The sequence below is a fragment of the Sinocyclocheilus anshuiensis genome, unplaced genomic scaffold (assembly GCF_001515605.1).
Source record: "Sinocyclocheilus anshuiensis isolate Anshui unplaced genomic scaffold, SAMN03320099.WGS_v1.1 scaffold968, whole genome shotgun sequence".
Classification (NCBI taxonomy): Eukaryota; Metazoa; Chordata; class Actinopteri; order Cypriniformes; family Cyprinidae; genus Sinocyclocheilus; species Sinocyclocheilus anshuiensis.
Genome location: NW_015549636.1, coordinates 730,579 through 741,031, shown reverse-complemented (window position 1 = coordinate 741,031; position 10,453 = coordinate 730,579). Strand labels below are relative to the sequence as shown.

At 37.5% G+C, this 10,453-nt stretch overlaps 1 protein-coding gene and 1 long non-coding RNA gene across 2 annotated transcripts; one reads left to right on the top strand and one right to left on the bottom strand.

Annotated features, from left to right (window-relative positions):
- The first annotated feature begins 1,145 nt into the window (after window positions 1–1,145).
- Window positions 1,146–3,036, top strand: LOC107659761 (GTPase IMAP family member 7-like). The gene is made up of 3 exons (XM_016448791.1): window positions 1,146–1,263; window positions 1,571–1,921; window positions 2,289–3,036. The coding sequence occupies exons 1-3, from the start codon at window positions 1,146–1,148 to the stop codon at window positions 2,921–2,923; spliced, it is 1,104 nt and encodes a 367-aa protein (XP_016304277.1). The 3' UTR covers window positions 2,924–3,036.
- A 3,294-nt stretch (window positions 3,037–6,330) lies between these two features.
- LOC107659767 (uncharacterized) lies at window positions 6,331–7,494 on the bottom strand. Its single transcript, XR_001630945.1, has 4 exons — window positions 7,432–7,494; window positions 7,188–7,280; window positions 7,018–7,064; window positions 6,331–6,925 (listed from the first exon to the last, which is right to left on the bottom strand). It is a non-coding gene; the product is annotated as an uncharacterized LOC107659767 (long non-coding RNA).
- Window positions 7,495–10,453: the final 2,959 nt, after the last annotated feature.

Here is a 10,453-nt window from a genome sequence, read left to right as displayed (position 1 = left end):
GCCGATCACACTGTGACATAGGACCACCGGTTAGGAGCCATGTTCACAGAAATCCCCATGATTGTTTCAAGATGCCAATCTTTCGTCTGGGACAGCTGAAAATCGGGCAGTGTGTCTCGGGCTTAAGACTGACACTCAAGATTTAGTCCTACACTTCACTTAAATTACAACTGAGATGCTGGATAACTACCTTTTAAGAGCAGCTTTGAGCCAAGAATTTTTGTTACTCTTTAAGGGGTCATTGGATGCCCATTTTCCAAGTTCAAGTTCAAGTTGATATGATTCTTTAGGGTCTTAATGAAAAGTCTATAACATACTTTGGTTAAAATTTCTCAATGATAGTGTAAAAAACACCTTTTTACCCTGTCAAAAACAGCTCTTTTCAGAGCAAGCCGTTTTGTTGCATGTCCCTTTAAATGCTAATGAGCTCTGCTGACCCCGCCCCTCTCTTCTGTGGGGTGACGAGCTGTTCTCTGAGAGACTGTAAACTTTAGCCGCGGAACTTGCTAATTAGCACATTATTAGGAAAGGCGATTTGCAAAGATTCATAAAAAAAACCTTATACTCCATTCTTCTGTTGGTGAAGCTGGATCACGAATGATTTGCGCGAACATAGATGCATTTAGTTAGATCGGGGGGCGAATTCCCTTCAAAAACAAATGTAATCCACTGCGTCTTCAGCGGCTCAGATGTCGGGAGTAAATGACGACTGCTATGTTCATTATTACATCCAACAACAGAACACCTCAATCGCTTAGGAGTCATTCTTGTCTACATCTGCTCCGGCGGTGAAACAATGGTGGACTGATGACAGTCACTCAGGGCGGGGCTGTGATAAAACCAAAGACTGACGCCACTGTCAATCAACAATCGTGGGAGGGGCCTGGGTCTGTGTGACGTCACACAGACAGGAATCTGAGAACGGCTCGATTTGAGAAAGGGATGATTTTAGGAGATTATATAAAAAAAAACACTGGGTGGACTTTTATCATTTTAGGGTGGTTGTGTACACACACTGCCAACACACATTTCAGTTCAAATAACATGTAAAAGTGCATTTCGCATCCGATGACACCTTTAAGTCAATTTTTAGCAGTGCTCTTGTGAGTAATTCTCAGAAGTTTGATAAATATGGGCCCTGAACAATGGTAGCACTGGAGACAGATAGCAGCATAGTGTCGGCCCAGATCCGGCCCACATCTGGCACATGTGTAATGATGGCACTTGGGTGGACCGCTCCTGTTTGCCAGATCTTGGCCAAAAGCAGGCCATAGCAATGCCACATGTCAGCCAAGAGCAAATAAATAAACCACATTGGACCTTTTCTGAGCCACTGAAGGAAAGGTGTTTTCACTTCCAGCCTTCATTAGCAACTACATATCACTTATAAATGATTGTATACAAAGTTAATCTTAGTTATTAAGATTAATGTGGTTTGGAAATTTTTAAATGTGCTTCAAAAGATATTAGTATTCTCAGAATATTGACTTTCATAATAATTATGCAAACACTGTAATATGCAGTGAACTGTTAATAATTGATATTTGTGTGTTTTCTCCCTGTTTGTCAGGAGGAAGTAGATGGTTGGTGACACTGAGTCTCATTTGTGCTCTTCTGCTGGTCTTCATCATCAAAGCAGAGAAAGACCTGCTGAGTTACAGGAACACAGTTGAGGAGTTAAGTAAAACTATCAACGACTTACAGGACAGTTACACTGATCTGATTACTGAAAGAGATCAACTGCAGAACAATTTCAACTCTTTGAATCAGAAGAAACTGGAGCTGGAGACCAGAATCAAAGATCTCACTGATGGGAAAGACCAGTTACAGAGAAACTTTGACTCTTTGAGTCAGAAGAAACTGGAGTTAGAAAGCAAAGTCATATATCTGATTGATGAATTAAAGAAAGCTTATGAACAAGGTTAGTGCATATCTGTTTTTGTGTGTTTTTGAACCAATATTACTTGGTTCAGAATAGAGGATACCGACCATGATGCCAAGATGCCAGAATGTTGCTATGGTTACCACAGTGTCAGCAGTTTCAGGAGCGAGTTGTGTTTTGTACACACAGAGAATTTAGGGCAGGGCTGCAAACTCAGTTCCTGGAGGACCACAGTCCTGCAGAGTTTACTTTCAGCCCTGCTTCAACACACTGACGTTTTCAAATAATCCAGAAGACTTTGATCAGCTGGTTCAGGTGTGTTTAATTAGGCTTGGAGTTAACTCTGCTGGAAGGTGGCCTTATAGCAGCAGCACTGGACACCCCTCATCAGTGTTACCTTCTCTCTGACCTGCAGATCTGAGGCTTTTGCTGCTAGGAAAAACTGGATCAGGCAAGAGTGCAACTGGAAACACAATCCTGGGCGAAAGTATATTTAGCGAGAATGCTGTTACTTCAGTTTGTATGAGTAAAAAAGCAGCTGTGGGCCAAAGAACCATCACAGCAGTCGACACTCCAGGACTGTTTAACCCAGCAGTCAGTGAAGAGGATCTGATGAATGAGATAAAGAACAGTGCTCTTACGTCTGCTTCTGGTCCTCATGTGATTCTGCTGGTCATCAGGCTGGATGTGAAACTCACAGAAGAAGAGAGGAACTTTGTGACGTGGATTCAGAACAATTTTGGAGAAGATGCTGTGAATTACACCTTCATCCTCTTCACTCACGCTGATCATCTGAACGGTGAATCTGTGGAAGATCACATCAGACGAAGTCCTGATCTCCAGCGTCTGATCGACCAGTGTGATGGCAGATATCACTCGTTCAACAACAGAGACAGACGAAACACAGATCAGGTCACAGAGCTGCTAGAGGAGATGGAGCGAATGCTGCGAAACAACAGAGGGCACTATTACAGCACAGAGCACTTCAACATGCCGCAGACAGTTCCTGAAGGCTTTTTTCTAGTTGGGCTGGAATGCTAATAGTTACTGCAGTTATAGTTTTAGCAGCTGCAGCAATTACAAGACTGGGTTATATAACAGGTGAAGGTCGGTTAACAATCTTAAAGCAAGTGACAGAAGAAGAAGAAGAAGAAGAGGAGGAGGAGGAAGAAGAAGAAGAAGAAGATTCACGTAGTTTGGATGCAAAATAAATATGATTGTCTAACTAACTGCTTAATATATAACCTTTGATGCTAGTTGTGTGTCCAATCAAACTGTATTGTAAATGAATCTGTCGTTGAGTGAAGCTCTTCACATTAGACTGATGGACAGGTTGTGATGTGCCTTTTTTTCATTCTCAAAAACCACAAACAAAAGTACACACAATTCTGGGTAAGGCAAGTTTCATTCACAAAGGTATTCAAAGTGCTTTACATAAAAGGAATTAAAATATCATCAAATAATCAAAATAGATTCATAATGACTAAAAACTGAAAATAAAAATGATTAAAATAATTAAAAATTTTAAAATGTAAAATAAAGTAAAAAAGAGCATACATAAATGTAACCATTAACTACAGGTTCATGGGTAAATCACACTTCTGCTGTTGTTTATCTGCATTTTAAAAATGGACTATAATGAATGCATGCTTATATACAATACAAGCTTTATTTTTTCTGCTTATTATCCTAGTTCTTCAACCTATAAATCACAATCAGAGGTGTAATTTGTAATCATAAAATCTAATTTACCCTTGTTAATTCTTTCATTTTAATGCTGTAAATAAAAAAATAACATATTTATTTATTTTTTTCCATTGGCAGGAGATAAGCAGTTAAAATACTAAAAAATAGATAGATATAAAACACCTATTGTTTGTATGTATCTCTCAGTACATTTGTATTCAGTTGTCATAATATGGGATTTCCAAACGAATGTTTCTGTTTCTTTCTTCACTGCTTAAAAGATTCAAATAAAACCTGGATGACTATGTCTGAATATCAACTCGTGCAATACGCATTCACCACTTCACAAAACTTTATTAAAACTCATAAAAGTACAAGGAGAAGACATGTTATCTAAATCATTATTTATTTAAATAATACAAATATTCAAAATAAGATAACAGTCAGAGAAAAAGGTTATATGGGGCTGTGTATAAAACAACACACAGTAAAATCCCAAGTGTTAAATTAACACTGCTTGGAGCATATATGGGAAACTTAAAAAGTCAAGAGGCAACTAAAGCAACCACTATTCACAAAAACGGTAAGTTGAAGGAAAAAAAATGTAAACATTAATTCTCAATAAAGAACTTCTGTCTTAGATACTCCAGAAATAAAGTCTAACTGGTTAGTAATGTGTGAAGCTGGTGATGCTGTTTGTGGAGATGATTAATCATCTTCTGCTGAGATCTTGAGAGATTTAATGTCTTTTATTTCAGTTGATTTCATCTAAGGCTGTGGCTGAAGTCAGTTGTAGTTCTTGTGTTTCTCTTTTCTTCAGTGATTCTGCTTGTTAACAGCAGCTGTTCATCACTAATGCTCAATCAGCACTTAATTAATCACATAATTATCTCATTAACTTTAACACTGCTTCAGTGTTACTTTAACACTCTTTTAGAGTGGGACCATATATGCTCCGAGCAGTGTTAATTTAACACTTGGGGATTTACTGTGTAGGATTCTTGACTCAATTTTAAACAACACTTTATGCCAGAAAGCTTCTCTGTAAGGAGAAATATCTTGATTTATGGCATAATACTTTAATGTTTGTTTATTTATTTATGTATTTATTTTTCTGGTGATAAAGTATGTTTACAAGCTGTTTCATTAAATGTAATAAAATGCAAGTAAAGTGAATTAAAACGAAACTAAATAAATAAATCCATAAAATATTCTATATAGAATATTTTCTTCTAAGAGTATATTCTCGGGATTAATTTAAGAAAATAATAATAAAAAAAAGTTAATCAGGGGTCATTAAAAAAGTAGGTAAAACACATGTAATGTCCAAAAATATGCTAGTTTAAGATGCTGGGGGAAAAGACCTTTTTCACGTTGGCTGGCTACTTGATTCAACCTTAAATTTCCAAAGAGTTGTTAAAATAAAACACAGCCAAGCACCACAAAAATCACAAACCAGAGTGTACTATACAATTGTATTGGATGAAATTAATGTGTCTACAAATGTGGATTAATGTGTATTTGCCTTTAAAATGATAGTGATTATCCAAATGAATTTGACATATGATGTCTGAACTTATATAGCTTGTACATAGGCTACTAGTTGCAAATGTAATTGAAAACATAATTGAGAATAAAACCATTTTTGATTGTCTGACCCTCAGCTGGGGTCATACTGGGTTGATTACTTTAGCAAATAACTTCTAATTTCTAATGAAAAATGTCTAATAGAGTAATTCAATATTTGCTTAGCTATGATCGAAGCTCACTCTATTTTGTTTTAGATCCTTAAACTGTTATTCTGCCTCAGAAGTTGCGTGAGGTCAATTTGTCTGCAAACGCTGCCTGCAAAGTCATTGCCTGATAAGGCTGTGTACACATCAATCCAGCTGTGTAAGATTTCAGACGCAGCCATTAACTGGATTATCCAGCTCATATGGAGCGAGATTAGTCTCAGTAATAATTCATGCAAAAGACATGATGCAGACATGCACAGCCAATTTTACATTCATCTAACCTAATTCACATGCACCAAAAAACAATTCACATGCAAAGGATAAAAATTATATGTATATTCACAAAAAGCATTTTACATGCACAAAATAAAATTATATATTCATAAAAGAAGTATCATAAACACAATTCACAAATTCTTATTGAATCTGAAGTTTATTACCCAGTGGGCAACTTGATGTTGGAAAGACATTAAATTGACATCAAACACTGGCGTCAAAAATCCAAATCAAACTGACGTCAAAAACTTTAGGGCCATTTGACATCCATACACTGACGTTCTTTCAACCACCAAAGTAATGTCACGAAAACTTCAGAAATGTGCCGCAGACACAGCTGCTATAAACACAAGCTTTAACAAGACTGGCTGCGATCAGCTCCCGTGGCCGTGTCGGAGCCATAACACACCGCAGACGTTTGCAGTGTAAAAAACCCTTATGAAGCATCCCAGAAGTTGCTCTACACGCTGCTTCGCTAAAGATAGGCGCCTAGTCTATTTTTGACAGATAACGCATCCAACAGTACAGTTTAAATACAAAATAAACATCCTGTGCAGACTTAAACACAACTACAAATCTTTCATCCTTGTCACACATAACTGAACTTTTAAGTGTATTAACTTTATATGTAGGCTACAGTACAACAAAGCAGGACATAGCAATAAACACAATTAAACTGGACAAAACATAACCATTTAGCCAACTTAACCATGGTAGAACCCCAAAAATCAAGAAAAACAATGTCGGACAGGCAAATCATGTGGTCTCGTGAATCAAGTTGCATGGCTTCTGAAATGCTCCTGGTGTGAGTTAGCACTGCGTGAAGGACGAAACAAAACCTTGTTGGAGCCGTAACACGCCGCAAACGTGTGCATTGTAAACAAGGGGTAAGGGGTGATGTTTTCTTCAGTCACAGAGAAACATTTCAGGTTTTTCCCAACACTGACCTGTAGATGTCGCTGACTGCTCAATAACTTGCTCGATGAAATTGAATGATTGTGTCATTCAGTCATTTTTCTCAGTGACTGACACCATTCAAGTTGTATATAAAAACAAAAATCCAGTGGTGATATTAATTTGGCGAGATGTTGCGATTGACAGATGCGTAATCAGAGTGAATCTCCTCTTTACTGAATCTGACTGTAGCGTCACTGAGAGACTCTTCATGCTTCTGGAAACTGACAGCAGCGTACAGGAGCCCATCAGAGGGGATTGTGGGTGACTGTACCGTGGAGTAAAGTGGATTCTGTGAATCAGAGGGGTTTGTGGGTAACTGTACTGTCGAATAGAGAGGATTTGATTCAGGATCTGAATGGTCTCTGGCGTCTCGAATGTCTTCTTGAGTCTGTAAGAAGTGAAATCTCCAAAACATGAAGCACAGAGTATCAGCTTAGACATTTCACATATTGAGATGTAGATTACAGTTCTGAAACTCACCGTTTCATGATCCCCTTTCTGTCTTCTGTCTGTTGAGGAAATGATGCCTGTGTGAACAAGAGAAACATCTGAGATGCAGAAAATGAGATGATTTTAACTGTGTATTTTTGACCAGCAGAGGGAGACAAGTTCATATTTTCTAAATGTGCAGTAGTGTGTTTGTGTCTCACCATGTTTGTTGCGTTTCAGTTTGAATAAGATTAACGCTATAACCAGAGCCAGCAGGAGCAAACCCACAGAAACCGCAACTATTACAGGAAAATCTGAAATCACACAGAGATTGTGACTGAGAAACAAGGTGAGCCCATGACATTTATCAACAAATATTCATAAACATACATGCATCTGACGCAAATGTTTGAATGGTAAGATCACTTTCAGCTCAAACTGAGAAACTGAGTTTTTGGATCTTACCAGACTTTGCTTTTTGCTGGTCTTTTCCACTTTTGCTGTCAGACTGAAAGCACAATCACAGCGTGTGGATCGTATGGAAGATTATTTCCGTCATGGACGAGGAATATAAAAAAAGCAATTGTGACTTTTTATCTCATAATTTTGAGATACTTTTCTTCTTGCAATTTTGAGTTTATATCTCACAGTTCACATTTTTCCTCATCAGAACCAGTGGCGGATACAGAAAGTGTATAATTCACATCATCGGCTCAATAAAAAAAAAAAAAGAAACAAAGAAAGAAAGAAAGACCATATGATGGACTGGTCCAAAACACATCCGAGACGGATTGCAAGATGCAATTTCTTCATTTCTTAATGAATGAATGAATTAAAAAAAATAAAAACCACAATATCTCTTACACGTGTTGTACTTCCAACTCTCACATTTATCATAATATCACTTTTAGTTCAAACTGAGAAGCAGACTTACCAGGCTTTTCCTGGGATTTTTCTCTTTTGTTGTCAGATGTCGTCATTTCTGAAAATACACAAACATGGTTAAAACAATTAGAGGAACAGATTTCTGTCTAATATAAGAGTCACTATCTAATCCAGTCTTCTGTTAAACACAAAATGTGATTGAAGAAAATCTTCTGTACCATGAAAGCAGACAGTAACTAGATGTCAAACTCCAATTTCATGCCCAAGACTCATTCAAGTCACATTGATTTCTATAGTGCTTTTTACAATAGGCCTGCAGACTGGTCAAAGCAGCTTCACCATAATAAAGAGGAAAATATCTGTGTTGATGCTATAAAAATAATCAATTATGAAACAAATTCAAGTTCAGCTGCAAATCAGCTCTACAGAAGACAATATTACTGTTATTCAGATCAGTTGAGTTCAATAAGTGTTAATGAGAATGACTTTTTGAAACTGTCTTTATCGTTATCTTTATAGTTATCGTCCTTGGTGTGAATGCATGGGGCTTTAATGTTGCAAAGTACATTAGTCAGTTCTGTAAGCTCTTATGAAGCTGTATGACCCTGTGTGAGGAACCATTTAAAACAACATTTAAAAAAAGCATCTTTTATGCTCCACAAAAAAAACAAAAAAAAAAACAGTGTGAAAACACAAAAGAAGCAGCCAGTTTTACTCAAACACGAGGGTTTTTGTTGTTTGCTGTTGTCTGTGGTTTTCAGCTGGTGTAAAACATCCCTGTTCACACACATCAGGCATGTTACTTTAACAGGACAGTACACCCAAAAAATGATCACACTGTTAGAAAAAAAAAAAAAAAACGGTTGAAAAGCTGTTGTAACGTCCTGCCATGTTAAGGCCGTGTCCACACGTACACGGGTATTTTTATAAACAGAGTTTTTCCTTCCGTTTAAAAAAAAAATCTCCTTCCACATGAAAATGCAAACGCATGCGATGAAGCACTGTCAAGAGCATGCCAAACCAACAGGTGGCGATATAATCTCAACCATAAAGCCATGTTGGCCAATCAGAAGCCTGAAAAAGTCTCCAGTAGGCGGAGATAACAGCGCATGCTCCGACGTCACAAGCCAAAAACTCCAGTTTCGCTGTCTACACGATAACACAGTTTCTGAAAATCTTCACCCTGGCAGGCTTTTTCAAAAATGTTCGGTTTCAGTTAACTGGTGCTGCGTTTGCATGTGGACGAACGGCCAAACCTTGTAGAAAAAGCTGCGGTTTTAAAAATAACCAGGTTTGTGTGGACAGGGCCTAAGTTTACAGACATTTTATTTAACCTTAAAACATTACATAATGTAAAATTCAGGTAAAACACCTGTTTTTTTTTTTTTTTTAAGTGGATTCTTCTATCACATTCTTTCTAATCAAACACATCTGGACAAGCTAATCAATGTCTTCAGGATTACTAAGGTTACGGGCAGATTATTTCCTTTTTTTCAGGGTTTGAGCTAAACTCTGCAGGACAGCTGCTCTCTAGGACCAAACATTTTTGTATTCATCTGAAGGAAGATAATTCTCGGTGAACGATCCGCTTAATGGAAGAGTCTTTTACCTCTGGTCACATGTAGCTGCACTTCAGTGAATATGAAGGACCCAGAACTCTCCTCGATGTTTCTGAAGGTGGTTTATCAGATCCGTCTCTCTCCACTCCACATAAATAAACTCCATTGTTGAGATTCATATGCTGGTTCTTGATGTCTGTGTGTGTCTAAATAACACTGGAGTTCAAATATTTATATGCATTATGTAGACTTCAAATTCATTCAATATAACACTTTCATTGCATGCTGTAGTTAATCAAGGTTGGTTAATCAAAATCTAAACTTATATATAAAACAAAAGAATCAAGCTTGGATGTAAACAGGTTGGCTCCTGATGATTATCTCATCATTTGAAAACAGCTAACTGTTCACTGCAAAGTACTGATCTCACTACTTTCCAACACTGCATGCATTATTACAAAGAGAGATCTAAGATAAGAAGTGAAGGGTCAACAGCAGAATAAACATATGGCAGGACTTTTACTTTCTGACCCCTGGATTGTCCGCCTCTGCATGCACGGAAATCTTAAATTATTATTATTATTAGTAGTAGTAGTAGTATAGTAGTATTAAAGATGCACTAGGGAACTTTGGCCTCTCTATCGCCATCTCTGTTTGACAGATACAGTGTCATGTTTCTTGCAGAGTTATTTAGAGTTAGTTCACCCACAAATGAAAATTACCCCATGATGTACTCACCCTCAAGCCATCCTAGACGAATACAATCAGAGTTATATTAAATAATGTTCAGGCTAATCCATGCTTTATGATGGGAGTGGATGGTAGCCCAAAATGTAAAGCCTAAAAAATTGCACCTATCCATAATAAAAGAAGTCCACATGGCTCCAGGGGGTTAATAAAGACCTTCCGAAGTGAAGCGATGCGTTTGTGTAAGAAAAATATGCATATTTACAACTTTATAAACCTTAATTTCTAGCTTCCGCTAACTGTCGTATGCTTGTTCACGAGAGAGTAGCGTCCAGCAGATGACGTAGGCGTAGCAT

What these genes read in the sequence shown, in the direction of transcription:
- LOC107659761 (XM_016448791.1), top strand. Translation starts at nt 1,146, where the DNA reads ATGGTAGCACTGGAGACAGATAGCAGCATAGTGTCGGCCCAGATCCGG. An exon ending in TTGCCAGATCTTGGCCAAAA is followed by an intron (nt 1,264 to 1,570) that starts GCAGGCCATAGC and finishes CCTGTTTGTCAG; the next exon opens with GAGGAAGTAGATGGTTGGTG. An exon ending in AAAGAAAGCTTATGAACAAG is followed by an intron (nt 1,922 to 2,288) that starts GTTAGTGCATAT and finishes TACCTTCTCTCT; the next exon opens with GACCTGCAGATCTGAGGCTT.